At 31.6% G+C, this 20,505-nt stretch overlaps 1 protein-coding gene across 1 annotated transcript; it reads right to left on the bottom strand.

Annotated features, from left to right (window-relative positions):
- Window positions 1-2,409: 2,409 nt before the first annotated feature.
- LOC134695592 (ribose-phosphate pyrophosphokinase 2) lies at window positions 2,410-20,387 on the bottom strand. Its single transcript, XM_063556869.1, has 8 exons — window positions 20,117-20,387; window positions 10,307-10,490; window positions 9,897-9,995; window positions 9,357-9,481; window positions 8,311-8,484; window positions 6,860-7,019; window positions 6,178-6,273; window positions 2,410-4,506 (listed from the first exon to the last, which is right to left on the bottom strand). The coding sequence occupies exons 1-7, from the start codon at window positions 20,293-20,295 to the stop codon at window positions 6,181-6,183; spliced, it is 1,014 nt and encodes a 337-aa protein (XP_063412939.1). The 5' UTR covers window positions 20,296-20,387; the 3' UTR covers window positions 2,410-4,506; window positions 6,178-6,180.
- Between the last annotated feature and the right edge of the window lie 118 nt (window positions 20,388-20,505).

Raw genomic sequence — 20,505 nt, 5'->3', positions numbered from 1 at the left:
TACTAACGCTATGATGCGAAAACCAAGAAAAATGCTTATTTGGGTCCCTTTTTGGCCCCTAATTCCTAAACTATTGGGACCGAAACTCCCAAAATCAATACCAACCTTCCTTTTGTGGTCATAAACATTGTGTTTAAATTTCATTGATTTCTATTTACTTTAACTAAAGTTATTGTGCGAAAACCAAGAATAATGCTTATTTGGGCCCTTTTTTGGCCCCTAATTCCTAAATTGTTAAAACCAAAACTCCCAAAATCAATCCCAACCTTTCTTTTGTGGTCATAAACTTTATGTCAAAATTTCATAGATTTCTATTAACTTAAACTAAAGTTATAGTGCGAAAACCAAGAAAATGCTTATTTGGGCCCTTTTTGGCCCCTAATTCCTAAAATGTTGGGACCAAAACTCCCAAAATCAATACCAGCCTTCCTTTTATGGTCATAAACCTTGTGTTAAAATTTCATAGATTTCTATTCACTTTTACTAAAGTTAGAGTGCGAAAACTAAAAGTATTCGGACGACGACGACGACGACGACGACGACGACGCCAACGTGATAGCAATATACGACGAAAATTTTTTCAAAATTTGCGGTCGTATAAAAATGCGACTAGGTTAAACATGAGTTGTAAGATCTCTTGCCAATTTAGAACAAATACACATCAGTATGGGCTTCGCTCATTGTTGAAGGCTGAATGGTGACCTATAGTTTTTAATGTCTGTGTCATGTTGATCTCTTGTGGACAGTTGTCTCATTGGCAATCATACCACATCTTCTTTTTTTATATATAGGAAGCAACACGTACAGTAAACACAGTTTAAAAGAAGTCTAGTCTGATGTAAGAATGTAAGAAAAGGTAAATGTCCAGAACCAGAAAAACCTTGTCCCCCTTATTCCTGGATAGTTTGAGACATAGCCCCAAGCTTCAAACCAAACCTTCCCTTTATATGGAACCATATGTTTTAATTTCATACAGATTAGACATACTTAACTAATTGTCCATTCACCAGAAAAGCCTTATTTTTATGGCCCTGCAAAGAAGTTTTTCAGATATTGGGATGATTTTTGGCATGCGAGTTAATGAAGATGAGTTACAGGTCAAGTTTAAGTTTTGTTCTGCTCCGCTATTTATTGCCAAAATTACATCTATGGACTTTTCAAAAATTGTTAAATTTAGTTATAAATTTTTTTCTAAACTCTTCCAGATAATGGGCTGATTTTTGGTATGTAAGTAACTCATGATGACTTACAGATCAAGTTTAAGTGTTGTTCCCCTTTGCTAATTTTTGCCAAAATTAAGGGTTTACAACTTCAAAAATTGTTGAAAATCAGTTATATAGACTTTTTTCTATACACCTCCAGATTTTCAGTTGATTTTTGATATGAAGACTACCATCATGTTTGTGTTCACATGTAGTTTGGGCCATAACCTCCTAAGTCATTACTAACCTTCCAGAGATCCATACACAAGTTATTGTCTGGAAACTATGGAAAAATGATGTTTTTTTTACCTTTTTGACCCCCTAATTCCGAAACAGTTAGTACCATAACCCCAAAAATCAACCAAAACCTTATTTTTATGTTATCAAACCTTGTGTTAAAATTTCAAAAAGAAACATTTACTTATACAAAAGTTATTGTCAGAAAACCAAACATCTTCAGCCCATGATGACTTGATAACAGAAAGTTTAACTATTCAGTACTTACATCAATAATTTAAGTGTTGTTCCCTTTTCCAACTTTTAAGAGAGGTCACAGAAAAAGGGAAAATCCTCTTTTTTTTCGCTTTTGAAATATATGCGAGACAAGTCAGTGTTTATCAGTCTTTGTGAAATAATCTTTTTCATTTCCTGATAGACAACTTCAAGAGGCATTGCTTATTAATTGCTTATATGACAAAAAGAAAATCCTTCCTGCTGCTTTAAATAAACCCGACTACAATGTGGCTAAAGTTAAACAGTAAGCATTTTGAGATGACCTTCTTGCTAGATAAATATTGCTAACTTCTTCCAGAATAAATCTTTGCAAATATAAAACTTCAGAAAATGCCTGTACCAAGTCAGAAACATGGCAGTTGTTGTTCACTTGTTCTGTTGATAAACTGCAAGTACAAACTGGAAAATAATTATCGAGGACAAGGACAGACACCAATTGATGGCATTAGCTTAAAGGGTCCGCATTATTTGTTGACTATGTATGGCAATATTGGTACACTATTAAGGGTACGTCTAAACACCGCTCAGGACCTCCTGAGTGCACTCAGAACATACAAAGTGCACTCAGGACCCTTTATAGTCATCGTATCTGCACACAGGATGGATGTATGTATTCATAATACGCTTCTTATTTTAGAGTTAAATTTTGGTGTTTAGACGTACCACACTATTAAAGGTAAATTGAAAAAGATAGTTGTCAATACTGAAGAGTTTTATTTTTAACATGTGAATCCATGAATTTCAAAACATAATTACATGAGGTCAAAACCTTATTCAAATTGAATATATCTGTTAAACAGGTTCCAGGAGTTGGTTTCACATTAAATTTACAACTAAGATTGGTTGTAAGTATACTGAACTGTTCATGACTTATGATCAATCTTAGTCACCAGGTTTTTTGTGTGAAACAGGTTCCAGGTTACTATACATTATCTTATCACATTAATATATAAACATCATTGACTGGCACAATCTAGCACTTTCTTAATAACAAATATCCTTTGTTAATCATTCTTAATAAAAAATATTAGCACTTCATATGCTAATTATTATAATTTTTATGTTGTAATTCTTAAAAATTTACATACTGACCTTTTTTTCATTTTGCAGATATTAAAAAATATAAAGATATTAAAGAGTAAACAAAATTATGAAAAAAGACACAACCTTATACATGTACATCTATTCTATCTATTTATGAGAACATTTATCATGGAACCTATCTATGAGAACATTTAGCATGGTATAATATCAATTTAATGTGTGAAATGTGCACATTGAAATTCTATTTATTAATAATAAGTAAATTGAAATTCTCTTTATTAATAATACGTAAATAAAAATTCTATTTATTAAAAATAAGTAAATTGAAATTCTCTTTATTAATAATAAGTAAATTAAAATCCTATTTAAGAATAATAAGTCAATTGAAATTCTATTTACTTATAATAAGTATATAAACATTCTATTTATTAATCATTTGTAATAGATTATTTCCAGGTATTTTAGATCCCGGGAGATTCACACTCCAGAACTAGCCATATTTAAAATCCCTTCCCCAGATACGGTCATATTAACCCCTTATTAACATTAATTCCTCAAAATAACTACAGAAATTCCTTTTCAATACAGACTTTCTTTTACAAAACATATAATACAACACATTGTATACATGAAATGTCACTTCAAGGTCAATAAAAATTAATTTCAAAAGTGCAAAGTTTTAAAATGACATATTATTTATAATAACAACAAAATCTGATGACAATTGTGAATTTTCAATAAAAATTGATTGTAATTCCATAATATTAATGAACAATTTTACCCATTGAAATGCATAAAACATACAGAAATTAATAACCTGACCAACAATTAGATCATGTTTTCAAATTACCCTGAGTGCAATAAATACTCTTTTCTAGAGCTGCTTAGTTTAAACAATAGACAGTTTTTTTGAATGGAGAACAATTTTTACTCGGTTTTTTAGTTTTAGATAGTGTCATGGGGGATTTTTTTTAAAGGAATGTAAAACAAATTGTTAATGAAATGAGACAAAATATTAAAATGGTCAAAGAAGAATAACAGCATGATGTTGAAACATTTCACAAATATAAAATACAATGGTATAAACACATGATGACATTTAGTATATTATGGAAAAAGAAACATTTTTTATAGTTAGACAGCTTTTTTTTTTTATAATTTTTTAATAATTTCACATACATGACATACTTAATATCAAAACAAAACATTCATTCTTAAATTCAATGAAGTACTTATTGAAATTTTCTTTTGTGAAAATTTTGCAATTCTTTGTCAGTAATGTTATAAAGTAAATTGAAACATAATTATCAATAGCACTATATTTAACCCCATGTACAGTTTGAATCATCATTACTTCAAATCTTCTTAATCGAATCATTAACTAATAAAATTGTGAACTTTTAATTTCAAATTTTCCCCCTACTTTTCTACCATATTTTTTTTATTGAAACAGTCAATCTGACATTTATATCTTAAGTAGATCCTCTACAATCTTACAACACATTGACAAATGATAGATGTTTGAATAACAAGGTTTGTGTATGTACATCAGGTCATAACAATGTGACAAATAAAAATAATAGGAAAAAAGAAATATGAAGTAATGAAAATTTAAATGTTTGCAGTAGATACACATAATCTTCCTAAACATCAAACATGATTTTATAACAATCTATCCATTAACATGATGTGTTTTACTGGTGAAGTCTTCTCACTAACAACAACTTGATGCAGTACTATAATTCTTCTGAAATCATAATAATACAAATTTAAATAATAGTATACACATAATGTGACAACTTTAGATCACACAATGAAGTTATAAAACAGGTACTGTAAATTCTGAAATTACTGAGTGCATTTATTATTGCAATTTTATCATTTATGACTTAAATGCGATTTTAGTTTTTACCATTTTGAGAAAAATACTGTTAAATTTATATAAAATACAATGTACATCATGTGTATTTTTATGCATATTTCGATGTTAAGAATAAACATTGTACTCACAAAATATTTCACCTTTTCCTTACACTACATTGTCCATCTTGGGCATTTGTGAATTATAAGTGCTAATGTACATGAGGGCTATTCCAAAAAAAAAATGTATGGGGGGGTTAGAAGGCAGTTTTTGTCAGCACTCGCCACCCAGACAATTGTAATTGAGAATTATAGTGCATAATAGTTGAAAAGTTGCTCTGATACCCATCACCCATGTATTATTATTAAAATGTGCCTTCCAACTCTCCCATACATTTTTTTCTGGAATAGCCCTCATGTAAAGCCTCAATGTTTTATGTCAATATCACAATTGTTTTCCAAAAGATAAACTAAAGAACTCTATCAGATACTTAGGATATCTGCAGGTCATTGACTTATGTATATGAACTAATAAGACAGTTTACTGCTTTAAAAAATTTGTAAGGGTTCCGCGGAACCCAGTGTCTCGCCTACTTTTGCTGTAAATCGCATGCTCAACAAAAATGAGGAAAAAAAATCAATAAAAATATTCCTCTTGATACAATCTTTTGATTGTAAGAAGCTACTGTCCAAGTTTGGTAAAAATCCAGCATAGTTTATGAATCTAATAAATGCTTTAAAAACTTTACCTGCAGACTTTACATGTCTGTATGTTAAATGAAAGAAAATCTAAGTCCATTTAAAAGTAAAATACTGAAAAAGTGGATTTTTTTTTTCAAAATTTACTTCTGGATTCTATCTTATGATCATAAAAAAGCTTCTGTCCAATTTTGGTACAAACCCAGGATAGTTTAAGAAAGTTATTAAAATTTTAAAAACTTTAACCACAGAGTGAATGTAATGTTTCCCCGCAGAAAAACTAAATCCATTTACAAGTAAAATATGGATTTATTTTTTTACAAAATTTACTTCTGGATACTATCTTATGATCATAAACAAGCTTCTGTCCAAGTTAGGTACAAACCCAGAAGAGTTTAGGAAAGTTATTAAAATTCTAAAATCTTTAACCACAGACTCAATGTACTGTTTACCGCAGAAAAACTAAGTCCATTAACAAGTAAAATATGGAAAAAATGGAATTTTATTTTTACAAAATTTACTTCTGGATACTATCTAATGATCATAAACAAGTTTCTGTCGAAGTTTGGTAGAAATCCAGTTTAGTTTAAGGAAGTTATTAAAATTTCAAAAACTTTAACCACAGAGTGAATATTTGTTGACGCCGCCGCCGACGCCGACGGAATGTAGGATCGCTTAGTCTCGCTTTTTCGACTAAAGTCGAAGGCTCGACAAAAAGAATGCAAGATAGAATTAAAATTGATAATGGAAATGGGGAATGTGTCAAAGCGACAACAACCTGACCATAGAAAAAACAACAGCCGAAGGCCACCAATTTAGTGAGTTACTTCATGATTGTATGGAAAAAATAATTGTTTACCTGTTATAATGGTACATGACTAAACAAATATGAGACAGATTCTCCATTGTGTGTTCTTCTCACAGCCTCAGCTAGAATAACGGATATATCTATACACTGAAAAATAAACAAAGAAAAAATGGCCCAATAACATCAAATACAGTTCTTCTTTGGACTGTTTCATTTCAATAACTGATAAATCTGTACACTCATTAATCAACGAATATCTGCTTTACTTCAGACTATCTAACCAAGAGTTATTGAATAATAATAAATATGTGCCCTAAAATATTACACAATATTGTCACATTCCTGTTTTAGCTAGGTCAGTGGATATTACACAGTATTTCATGCAGATAAAAATTTAGATGCAATATTTGCTGATATTTCTACTGGTCTTTAAAATTAGAGCATTTCGAATTCATAAGTTTTAAAAATATTGCATCTTGACTAAATTTGAATTCTCTACTTTTGCCATATGGTTTAAAACACACTAAAGAGATTCCAGTGAAATGGTATATATATGTATGTATGTATGCAAGCATAAGGGAAGGAATAAAATGCCAGCCTAAGCTCATTATGTCGACCTTGACCAACCAGTCTACTCTAAATAGAAAAGTTTTAAAAGTTTTTCAAGGTTAGAAAACTTTTAAAAGAAAGGAATCAATATTTTAACCATTTTTTGTCTAAATTTAAACCGTACCTGTATTTTTGGAGCTTGTTTTTGCCTTTCTTCCTGAGGTACTGTATTGGTTACAACAACAGCTTCAAACACAGATTCATTGATGCGTGTAATTGCTGGACCAGAAAATATCCCATGTGTACAGATGGCATAAACTTTACTGGCTCCAGCTTCTATCAATCTAAAATACAAAAAAAAATGTACTGAGAGCTATTACTCCATTTTTATTTTTATCATACCCTCACCCTATATATGTTGTTGACTCTTTTGAAGTAAATATATGTGCATGAAATCTTAAAAATGTTTTTGGCAAACAGAAATTTAAAGACAGTAAGGCATTACCAAATGCTTGAAATGGTGCTCTTTATCAAGAATCAATATGGTTTTTTTTTTACTTCTATTGTAATTTTTGTACAACTTAAGGTCAAGGAACAGTAAATGGGCTATGTCGCAGATTTTGCTCAAATTTTGCATACAATCTTGGCTCAGTGAACTACAACTGACAATCGAAAAAATAATGCATTTATCTCTTTTATTATCTGAAATATTGCAGATTGATTTCTTTTAATATGGATGAATATTTGTATAGAAAGCACTTAAAATCAGCGAAAAAACATACAAAATTTGTCTTAAAATCGCTAAATCTTTTATTCTACTCCATAGATTTTTCTTTAAAAACTGTATGTTGTTGACACATAAAATTCCGTTAAAATGATGCAAAATAAAGATAGGGTCACCGACTTCGTTTGTTGTCTAAAAATCTTTTTTACACCTTGTTTGTAGTGAAAAACGTCAAAAATCAACGTTTTACGGCCGGCAACACGGCGACATTTCAATTATTTCGACGTTTTATAGTATTTTTTCACAAAGAACACAACATTGAATGATCTATACCGTAAAAACGAAGTCGGTGACCCTATCTTTATTTTATATCATTTTAACGGTAATTTATGTATCAACAACATATAGTTTTTTAAGAAAAATCTATGGAGTAGAATTAGAGATTTTGTAATTTTAAGACAAATTTTAGAAGGTTTTATGCCGATTTTATGTGCTTTCTATACAAATGCTCACCAATTTTGTAAGAATTCAATCAGTAATATTTTAAATAATAATAAGATAAATGCATTATTATTTCGATTTTTAGTTGAAGTTCATCGAGCCAGAGTTGTATGCAAAATTTTACTGAAATCTGTGACATAGCCCATTTACTGTCACTTGACCTTAACACTTTATAGACAAATATCTAAGAAAATTTGCATGAGTTTTTATTTTCGGAATATTCGAACTTTTTTGAATTTTATTTTACTTACTTTAAAAAAATGCTCATCCCTATTCACATTGTTAAAAGTGTTTTTATTCTGTTAGCAGTTTACATGACATTATATTTTCCCCAAAAAATATAAGTACTATTTTCCCCAAAAAAATATAAGTTCTATCATGTCTATAGTTTAAATCATCCGATTACATACTTTTCAGCAGCATGACAGAATGTACCACAAGTATCTGCCATATCATCCAATAAGATAGCCACTTGGTCCTTCACATCTCCCACCAGTACCATTGATGCCACCTCATTGGCTCTCTTACGTTCTTTGTGAATCAAAGCAAAGTCAACATTGAGACGATCTGCCATAGAAGTTACCCTGTGAAAAAAAACATCCTTTTATTAATCATTATTTTATTATTTTTTTCTAGAACAGGTATGGCCATGCAAAAATGATTGTTTGTACCCGATTTAAAACCAAAACACTTTGGTATTAACCAAAATAATTAAAGATTTTCCAGTCTGCCAGCCTAATAATATACACATGTAAGATGATATCAATATTCATTTTTCCATGGCCCTACAGTGATAGGGCCATGGAAAAATGTATTTTGGTTTCCCCTAACAAGTGAATATTATTAGGGCTGGCAGGCTGGAAAATCTTGAACTTTTTTGGTTAATACCAAAAATCATAGACCTACCAATCTTGGTTGTTAATAAACTAACCTAATTTCAAACTAATACATTTAAACTTAGCAAAAATTTTCAAAGACAATAGACAATGGCTTGGGTCCAAAAAAATCTCCATGCAAACAATAAGTACAATACTGGTAGCATATCAAATTTCATTGACCTCATCACAATCTAATACATTGTCGACGCAATCTGAAACAGCAGCTGCATAACTATGTTGTGCTTTTTTTAGGAGACAAAAATTGGAATGCATTAACAGTTCTTGTAAGTGCTAACAAATGCAGTACTAGTAATGGCGGTTAATATAATCATACTGTAAACCAAGTTATTTTCCTAAGCATTTTATTTTCGTAAGTAGAAAAATTATGTGAATATAATAAATTTATAAGACAAGAATATGTAAAACTTGGATCATTATATCAAGTTTAATTGAAAATTGCAAAACCTAATAGCCTTGACCTGGACTAGAAAGTGAAAAACGCCAAATAAATCATCCACAAAAATAAGTTGGCTTACATTATTCAATAGTTAATATGATGCTAGTTGCCCAAATCCTACCTTTTTGCACCTCCAGCATCAGGGGAAACTATACAACTGTTTCTCCAATCCTTAATATTCTCTTTAATCCATTTAATAACAGCTGGCTCTGCATATAAATTGTCTACTGGAATGTCAAAGAAACCCTGCAAAGATAAAACAAATTAATCAGCTAAAAGTATTTAGGTCTTTTAAAGAGAAGAATGTAATGGAGTTTGATAGTCGCTACATTTCACTGTATCTACAGATTATTTTCAAAATCTTATTAAATACATCCATATGTCAAAATGACTACTAAAATTGTCTCTCTTTTTTATTTACTGTGGATTCATTTATTTTCGTGGGTACCAATTCTCGTGGATTGATGAAAACTTGGGTATTCGTGGAAATGTAATTTTGTGGTTTAGCCAAATTCTGCATACATTCCTTTAGAAAATCTGTATTTTGTTGAACATTGAAATTCGTGGTTTCCCTGTCCCCACAAAATCAACTAAAATTAGTATCCAACGAAAATTAACGAATCCACAGTACCAAAAGCAATCCCAAATAAATGTGACCAACCTGAATTTGAGAAGCATGTAAGTCCATAGTGATGATGTGATCTGCACCAGCTACTGACAACATATTGGCTACCAATTTGGCAGATATTGGAGCTCTGCTCTGAAATACAAGGATGAAAGTCAATATCACAGCATATAAAATAACATTTTTTTTTTTTTCCAAAACCTCTCAAAGGATTTTTTTACATGTTCATGATGATGCCAGGCTATAACAACCAAATACCAAACCCGAACAAGGTCCTTTCAGTTACCTTTTTTCCACATAGAAGTTCTAAGAGCAAGTGCTGACAGTAAAAGGCTTGCTACCATAGAAGATTAACTACTTAGACATCTTAATCACTTATATTTAAATAGATATGTTTAAAACTTGAAGTAAAGAAAAATTGAGCAGGGTTCTTTATAAGTACTTACTTTATCTTTTTTGTCCTGTCTAGCGTATGGGAAACATGGAATGAGAGCTGTGACACGACATGCAGATGCTATCTTACAGGCATTTATCATGATCAACAATTCCATCAGCATGTCATTCACTTCATCACAACCACTCTGTACAATGTACACATCTTCTCCACGGACAGACTCTCCGATCTCAACACTGAAAATAAAGATTTATAATTAAATACTGCTTCTCAACAAACAAATTGTATAATCTCAACACTGAAAAAGGATTTTCTCTCTACATATCATAGTTTTTATGATAATAGGCAACAACAAAAAACTACAGGCTCCAAAGAGGCTGAGTCTGTGCCTGTTACATGATATTTTTATTTACAATTGATGCATGAAATAATGAAACCATTATACTCTTTCTCTAGTTTAAGAGGTAATTACTCTAGTTTTAGAGATATTGATACAAGTAAAAAAAATGCCTTTTTCGGCAATGTTCTATTTTAGCAGTGTCTGTGCATACCGTCATGCCTGTACAAATAGTCAAATTGCCGTTCATAGGCTACGTGTTCCAGCATACAGTTTTATAATAAAATAGCATCAGATCGTTAATGAAACCTGAATACGGAATTTGTCGCAATTAGTGAATAAATTGATTATAACAACTGACTTTTATAAACATTTATGTAAGTGAACAGCTTTTCTCAGTTAATAAAAATTCTTCAAATGGAAGAGAGTGATATACATGCGAGGAGACATTTCAAAGTTATCATGAATCGGAACAATATGTTCAAAATTAAAGTATCAGTCAATTTATTTTATACATTTGAATGAAAGAAACTTTGAGTCAATTGCAGCTGCAGAGAAAAGAAGAACTGGAAACACAAAAACTAAAGAGGAATGAAACATTCACAGAGACAAAAAATTCCAAACAAATTTGACTGGAAAAAAGCCTAAAGTAATACCAGGTTTTTATTTTAAATTGTAGTTTTAAATAGACTTTGTTGCATTGCATTTATTAGTTAAGTTTTTTGGTTGATTTTGTCGAATACTTCTAGTTTTCCTATTGTAAACTGTTCATGATATAGAGGATATATCATGTCTACTTTCAGTTTTATACTGAAAAGTATTAACTTTTATCATGTTTTTCTTTTACAAGGACTGTACAGTTTCATTTTTCATCAGTGCAATTAATTTGCAAAGTTTTATTATCTGATTATGTAAATGTATTATTATCTAATTATTACAATTTTAATATATTATTTTTCACACTCTTCACTTGTTCTACACGAAATTATCAACAATTTCTGTGAATATTTCATGTTTCATTCCCAAGCCATTGGCATTTTATTATAAAACCAGGTGTGTGTGCGGGTACATATATAGCCTATGAATGGCAATTTAACTATTTGTACCCGCATGCTGTTACGGGCAGACAATGCCTTCTACTTTTGTCCATGTCTGTGGCCATGTTTGGTTTAATTTGTCTCCGTTGTTCAGGAGAGGACTTTTGTAAAAGATTACAATGATTTATGAAAAGTTGTTAACTCCTTTAGTATGGGGTCAATTGGCTATTTTGGTCATGTTGACTTATTTGTAGATCTTACATGTACTTCGCTGAACATAGTGACTGTTTACAAATTATCTTTATCTATGATTATTTTCAAAATAATAACCAAAAACAACAAAAATTCTTAAAAATTACTAATTCAGGGACAGCAACCCAACTAGGGATTGTCTAATTTGTCTGAAAAAATCAGGTCAGAAAGATCTTGACCTAGGGACAATTTTACCTCAAATCAGACTTGCCCTAAATGCTTTGGTTTCAGAGATATAAGCCAAAATCTACATGTTATCCTTCATAGATAAAATGTATTAATAATTTTTCATATACATGTAGGTAGGGAAATACTCTATGGTCGAAAGAACTCAGGGAGAATAGACCCAGGGCCACCAAAACCTATGTCTAAGCCACAATCCCACATAATTTTACTATCATATTCATAATGATAAAATCAAATGCCATATAAATTTTTTGAAAACATGCAAAATCCAGAATCCATGACAAATTGCCCCACTGGCAAATCCCCCCACTTTTTCACAAACTTGTCCCACTTTATAAATCAAAGCGCTGTAAGCACTGAAGGCAGTTAACCAAAAACCAAGGCAAATGTAATCATGAAAACTATTGCAATGTTGCTTCAACATTTATCATTCATTTAAAGTAAATTTATATTAATCTAATGAGTTAATTATTAAGGCAAATAATTCATATGTAATCAAGGTTTCAAAAGCAATGCATATATCAATGTATATTTTTATGGTGAGTCTGCAGTGATACAAGTTTGCAATGATTGCAGTTATTCTACTTGGTAGTTAACATTGGTTTTCGTTGATTGCTAGAAGTACAAGTTGAGGTCTGACTGACTGGCCCATATTAATCAAAGAGCTGAAAGCTCTGAAGAAAAATGACGCCACTGTCTCTAATATTGGGATAGCTTTTATGCAAGTCTTGATTTTCACATACCGTAATTAGTTTAACAATGCAACATGTATCGTGAGCATATAATTGATATTCGTATATGTGTGTGTGTGTGAAGTGAAGGTGACAACTGGCTGTTTTTTTAAGACAAATGAATAGGTCAAGACTGAATTGTACAAATAAATACCGTAGAAAGGCTTGTATACTTCTCACTGGTACATAGTCTGAATCTGGGTCCGTTCGCTTCCATTCATGTTTGCGCCCACTCATTTTCACCCCTTTCACTTTCACACCCTACATGTTCGCACCCAATCTTAATTGGTTTTGTGTTTAATAACTCTGTAAGCAAGTGTTTTCTTATAAGTATAATTGTTGTCATTGTCTCAAAATAAAGTGAGACAGCAATTTTTTTTTTGTGTTGAATAAATCTTAATCATGTTTTGGATAAGGTATTGCTAAAAATAATAATAATCCTTTCTAAATAAAGTGGTATTTTGTCAACGTTTTATTTTGTGTTGAATAACTCTCAATCATGTTTTGGTTAGTGTATTGCTATAAATTGTTTCATTGACTTGTTTCAAAATGAAGTGAGATTCTGACTATAGTTGTTTGTTTCTGCGTGTTGAATAAATTTAATCATGTTTTGGTTATATTAGTGGATTGCTATATTTTGGTTTCTATGTTTTATTGTTTCGTTGTTTCAGATCAATGGGACCAAGCTGTTAAAAACAATTATCTTTTGTGTTACTTCCTTTAAAATCTTCAATGTTTTGCTCATACCAAGCTATAAATACATTCAGTATTTACACCAAAGCAATTTAAAACAACAACCATGATTTTCCAATTATTCAACTTGAATTTGAATTAAAATTGGGCGCGAATGAGTAGAGTGTGAATGTGCGAATGTGTAGGGTGCGAAAATGTATTGGGCACAAACAGACCTGATACCACAAAGTCTGAACCCCCTACTCCCACAAAATATTAAGTAAATTATCTTTTTGTTACTGCTATCAAAGGTCTTATGAAACTCAGATAGTTTCAAACATTTGTCAAAGAATTCTAGTTTGAAATTCTAATTGACTTGTTTTTACAATTACAAAAATTGTCTAATTGTTAAAACAACAGCTTTGGTAAGGGCTTCGTTGTTTACCTTTATACACTACATATTCACTTTCGTTTCGTGGTTTACCAAAATACACAACAACATATTCACTATGTACTTGGTAACAGTAATTAATTAATTGAATAGAAAATATTATAACAAATATTATTGGATGCCGAATTGACGTCGAATAGGTGCCGATTTGACTAGATGCCAATTTGACCAGGTGCCGACTTGACTTGTACGTTTCAATTCCTCTGCGATCGTTTGCGGTATTTTCTTGAGAAAACCTATTTTCCATCATCAAAGAGAAGAAGAAACTGCTTTAAAATGATTCTGGAACGCTTCATGATTGTTAAAATAAGTTTAATTCACTCAAAAACAATTTTAAAACTTGCGATTAAACAGGAAGTTTCCAAAGCACGTGTAAAAGAAGAAATTAACCGGTGAGAGTGGAAATCCGTATATGACAGATATCCCTATAGTACGACTTTGAAAGTAAAACAGTTCAATCCTTTTGTAAAACAATCTTTAATATACCTATCACATTAATGTTTGAAGGGTCTTAAGCTTATTCAAACCATATAAGTCGGTATGAAACACCAAAACGGAATGAACAATAACCGATTACGTTTTGTAGTTTACAAATTCTAAAACTGGTTCCCGTCAAATTACAACAATTTGTTCAAGTGTAGTGGAATACAAGCAAAAACCAGTGTAAACTGGGTCCTGGCTGATTTAATACTACACAATGATGCATAATGATAACACAAGCAGATTCCAGTTTGTATGGAAAATAGGAAATACGAAACCAAGCGCGGTAGGCAGAGAAATGTAATGAAGTTCAGGTCGGCAGTTATGGAACAATGACTGCGTCATTTTCCAAAAATGTAAATGATTTGCTATTTTGTTCCATACATGAATATATATGGTTTAGGGTTGGGGATCTCAACGGTTTTCAAGTTCTCAAACAAGAAGGGGTAGGTTGACCCTAGGGACTTCCCCAAAATTTCATTTTATTTGTTATATTGTCCTATACATTAATGTATATGGTTTAGGGGTGAGGATATCATCGGTTTCCAAGTTCTCCAACAGGAGGGGGTAGGGTGACTCCAGGGACTCCCCTTTTATTTCATTCAACTAGCTATATTGGCCCAGACATTAAATGTATATATTGTTTTACAGTTGGGATCTCAACTGTTTCCAAGTTTTCAAACAGGAGAGCTGGGGTCACCACAGGGACTTCCCCTATATTTCATTTGATTTGTTATATTGTCCCATTCATGTGTATATATGGTTTAGGGGTGAGGATTCTTGACCATTTCCAAGTTCTCAAACAGGAAGGTGTACCGTGACCCCAGGGACTCCCCCTTTATTTCATCTGATTTGTTATATTGTCCCATACATGAATATATATGGTTAAGCTGGGCACTGGTGAATCTAGAAATGTTCATAAGTGGGGGCCCACTGACTGCGCTAAGAGGGGGCCCGCTCCAGTCACGCTTCAGTGATTCCCTATATAAGCAACCATTTTTTTTCCCAAAAAGGGGGGCCCTGGCCCCCCTCTGAAGGGGTGGGAATCTCAACCGTTTCCAAGTTCTCAAACAGGAGGGGGGTGAATCCAGGGACAACTCCTATATTTTATTTGGTTCATTATATTATCAAACAAGAGAGGGTAGAGTGGACGCCACTTATATATCATATTATTTGCTTGCATTCAGGTATTATATAATATAGTTGCATTATTAAAATAAAAAGTAAGAAACTTCCAGCTACTTTAATTGACCCTACAAAATTGAGAAAAAAAAATACCCCTTTAAAATTGCAGTAATTTGTTTACACTTTAAAAGCATCTCACATGCATTATCATCATTTATCACTGATAAAGAAAATGTATACTGTAGTGTGACCATGAACATATATATTGTTAGATACACTGTTCCCAGCTGTCACATTGTATTGGATTTTGACATTAAAATTTGTCACAAAGTATTAGTTTTGAGTGTCTGTATAAAATATTTTCTGCTGAACATTTCTTTCTTTAACATATATCTTTTGCTTTTAAAATCTAGTGTTTATATTCATTTACTATGCATAGATGTATTTTGTCACCTGTCTGGATTTTTTTGTAGTTGACCGCCAAACCCGGAATTACCATTATCCGCTTCCGGAATCGGATCCGATATTGTAAAATTTTGTCTTCACGGCAGCCATTTTATTGTGTTTACAATTTCTTCTTTGTCAATCAGATACGATTTTAGTCAAATTTAAACACTATTTGTCAGCGATTTTCTGTATAAAGCTAGCGGTTGAACAAAATAAACATCGCTGTCATGAATTATAATGATGAAAATAAGTTTTTAGATCTTTTATTTGAAGACTGTTGTGAAAAGGTTTGCAAAGTTTTTTCTTATTTTCTTTAATTGGACAGTGACTCCGTCCAGCGTACATATAGCTAGAAACCAAGTCAAATTTCTGCTAATTTGAACACCTGCCTAGAAATTGAAAAGATATAAAAATTTCGTCTGCTAATTTGAAATTGCCGCCAACAGCATGAACAGTTGATCTTATTATATAATAGACTACTAACGTTGTACTACATATTGACGACAAACAATATTCCTACGACTTTTGCAATTTGGTAAATCTTAACTACTTGTCTTTAGAGATTTTCAGCGATTTAATATTTCATACATATGTTCTTTCACATCTTATCCAAAAGCTCAGGTGATAATAAACTACACAAGGATTCTTAATGAGCTCTACTTCCTATGTGCAACTTAAAAACTTTTGGGAAAATCGACGATCATTTAAAGTCATAAGAAACCTCAAATTAAAAAAAAATATGCATATGTTTTTTGTAACTAAATGGATAGTTTTCATTATACAACTTATGTACATGTACTTTTTTCTGAGGAAAATTCTTTAATTTGTCCACATTTAGAAGAAGTTTACTTATTTTTCATTGCTTGCTTCCAGCAAGCAATTCGCCGACATATTTTCCGTATGCACAGTGACCCGAGCGTAACCCTCCTCGTAAAAATCCGGTGACCACAATATGCATGGATCTGTCATTGAAATAAACAAATATCTTATTATACATGTTAAACACGTGCTCAATACCCATGCTTTTTGTGATTTGTTTACTATAAAGTGACAATTGGTAAAACTTGGCTTCAAAACACGGCATTTAATGAGCAACCATATTTGTTAAATCATAACAAACAGAGAGAAAAAAAATTGACGATTATATGATATATTTGCGAAAATAATGATAAAATCGTGCACAGAGGACTAAGTTTATGATGTATACATGCATTGGTTCAAGAATTGAACATACATTATTTTTCACCACTCACTCGTTTCATATGACTTAAAGGTTTTTCTGTTCATATTCTTTTTAATCCAGAATGTAAAGTATGAAAAAACAGTCAAATAAGTTGTAAATAATATAGTAACCAGCTAGATGATAACAATGGCACGTATTTCAGCATTTATTGGGTAGGACACAAATCCAGGGTGCTCGCATAAGGCAGCTTACTCGAGCTTACCAATTCATGCCACTTGGTTGAACAACATAACCCACTTATGAAAAGGACTGAAATCCCGCTAAAATAAGGTTTGCCAACTAGCCCCACACGAGACAAATAGATAAACCACAATGAATTTATTAGTGTCAAATGCAACCCACCCCTTTTATGAAAAAAGATGCAATCCAGTTGTAAATCTATAATGTCCCTGTCCCACTTCAATACCTATGAAAACCTTAGTGAAGTGCTATAACATCAAATTGCTGTTAATTGAAATCCTTCAATTGTATGATTATGATTGCTATACAATAAAATTTGTAAGGGTTCCACGGAACCCAGTGTCTCGCCTACTTTTGCTGTAACTCCCAGGCTCAACAAAAATGAGGAAAACAATCAATAAAAATATTCCTCTTGATACTATCTTTTGATTGTAAGAAGCTTCTGTCCAAGTTTGGTAAAAATTTCAGGATAGTTTATGAATCGAATAAATGTTTTAAAAACTTTTACTGCAGACTGTATGTAATGTTAACTGGAAGAAAAACTAAGTCCATTTATAAGTAAAATACAGATACACAGGTACCAACTATTAACAAAATTTCCTTTCTAGATACTAGCTTTTGATCATAAACAAGCTTTTGTCCAAGTTTGGTACAAATTTAAAATAGTATAAGAAAGTTATTAAATTTTTTTTAAAATTAACCACAGAGTGAATGTGTTGTTTCCTGGTAGAAAACCTAAGTTCATTTAAAAGTATAATATGGAAAATATGGATTAAATTTTTTACAAAATTTACTTCTGGATACTATCTTATGATCATAAACAAGCTTCTGTCCAAGTTTGGTGCAAAACTAGGATAGTCGAAGAAAGTTATTAAAATTTTAAAAACTTGAACCACAGAGTGAATGTAATGTTTCCCCGTAGAAAAGCTAAGTCCATTTATAAGTAAAAAACTGAAAAAATGGAATTTTATTTTTGCAAACTTTTCTTCTGGATACTATCTTATGATCATAAACAAACTTCTGTCCAAGTTTGGTAGAAATCCAGTATAGTTTAAGAAAGATATTCAAATTTTAAAAACTTTAACCACAGAGTGAATGTAATGTTTCCCCGCAGAAAAACTAAGTCCATTTAAAATAAAATACAGAAAAAATTGAATTTTATTTTTACAAAATTTAGGTCTGGATACTATCTTATGATCATAAACAAGCTTCTGTCCAAGTTTGGTAGAAATCCAGTATAGTTTAAGAAAGTTATTAAATTTTCAAAAACTTTAACCAGAGTGAATATTTGTGGACGCCACCGACGACGACGCCGACGACGGAAAGTAGGATCGCTTAGGCTCGACAAAAAGCTTACAAGTTTAAAGTTATTCTCCAATGAATGATACGAAAATGTATTTGCAATTATATTTTAAGAATGTTTAACTTAATTCAACTTAGAAACTAATGGTTTAATCAATTTTGTTTTTTTTTGTATTCTGTGTAAATTAGTTTTCATTTTAAGTGGGGCCACACTTAAAAATATTTTGATTAGCCCAAACCCTACCCAAAGGTTGAGAGAGTGGGTAGGTAGGTAGGCATTTTCTTTCTTTTTTTCAAAAAAAGAAATTGAAGTATCATATGTTTATTAGTCTTCATGCCTATTTGATTAAAAAAAAACTTCTTCAAATCAGGACAATAAAAGAATTTGAGTAGGCAGCTTTTTTCTGGGTAGGTAGCGTTTGGGCAAACAAACCTATTATTTATTATAGCCTGGGGCAGAGACATATATACACATATATGTCTCTGAGTTGGGCTAGTTTGAAGACCTGAAAATTATATATTGAATTAGATTTTACCTGTTTACCTTTTTTCAATAAGTGGAGCAAGTTGACCGCGGAAAATTAACGGGATTTTACCCTTTTCACAATTGAGGCTATATTTTTTAAAAGTGGGGCGAGTTGGTAAACCCGTTAGGGACTATTTTTTAATAGTGGGGCGATTTGGTATGGGGAATTTTGCCAGTGGGGCGATTTGTCGGTAAACGGACAGAAAGTCACAGGACATAAAGTCACAAATTTGGTAGGACAAAAAGTCACAGGACAAAAAGTCACAAATAATATGTTGACAATTGTCTGAATATGTAAGAGAAATATCTTGAAATATTTACTTTTAAATACATATATCCATATTAAAGTTAAGAAATGTGTCATTATACTTGAAAAATAAAGATTTATTTAGTTTTAATCGTGCAAAAGAAAGATTTCTTGGCACCATGAAGCCATTTAAGTGGCAAACCACTTTGACATTTTGTTTTTTTAACAATTATTTATCATCTTTGATATTTTTTTGATAAATGTTGTTTACAAAGTTGGTTTGTATACAATAGTTCAAGAAAAATACAAAAATATTTTTGTAGAAATAAGCGTTTTTTATTCAAAGAAAATAATCAGAAACAAATAATTGTGACTTTTGGTCCTGTGACTTTTTGTCCGTGACTTTTTGTCCTTTCTGTCCTGTGACTTTCTGTCCTACATTCGATTTGTCCTGCTTCCCAAAATCCACTATAGTGTTTTAAAAACCAACTTTTATATAACCTATCAATACGTGGGGCAACTGTCTCACATCAGAAATATCAACTACAAAGCCTAATTTTCAATTAATGTCACTATTCAGGTCAAATAGTCTGTTGGTGCCCCATGGGCATGGATACAAAATAAAGATAAAATCACTCATGATCACCTGCATTCACCGTTGCTAAATTTTTTGGTAACAACTTTTCCTTGTTCTATTCCAAGACGATCGCAGATTTTCTGTGCAAGATCAACATGAGAACTTCCACTGAAAACCTTAATGTTAGGCATTCTTCCGAAATCTGTCAAGCTTTTTGATTCAGAAATTTGTTGACGAATACCCAACATTAAACACGTTTGGCCTCAGGATGCATGTGAGTATTTTCGTTTCTGTTCTGCGCTTGATTGTAACGGATTTTACTGCAAAGCGTGAACATGATTAAGACAACTTGACCCTAATATTGACCTTAAATGACCTAATATATTCCAACTAAACGTAGAAAGAGTTAACCTCAATGAAACATAAGTGGAATCATATATAATTTTATTTTATTTTAT

The sequence above is a fragment of the Mytilus trossulus genome, chromosome 14, assembly GCF_036588685.1.
Source record: "Mytilus trossulus isolate FHL-02 chromosome 14, PNRI_Mtr1.1.1.hap1, whole genome shotgun sequence".
In the NCBI taxonomy this organism is placed as follows: Eukaryota; Metazoa; Mollusca; class Bivalvia; order Mytilida; family Mytilidae; genus Mytilus; species Mytilus trossulus.
This window is presented reverse-complemented; position numbering and strand designations above follow the sequence as displayed.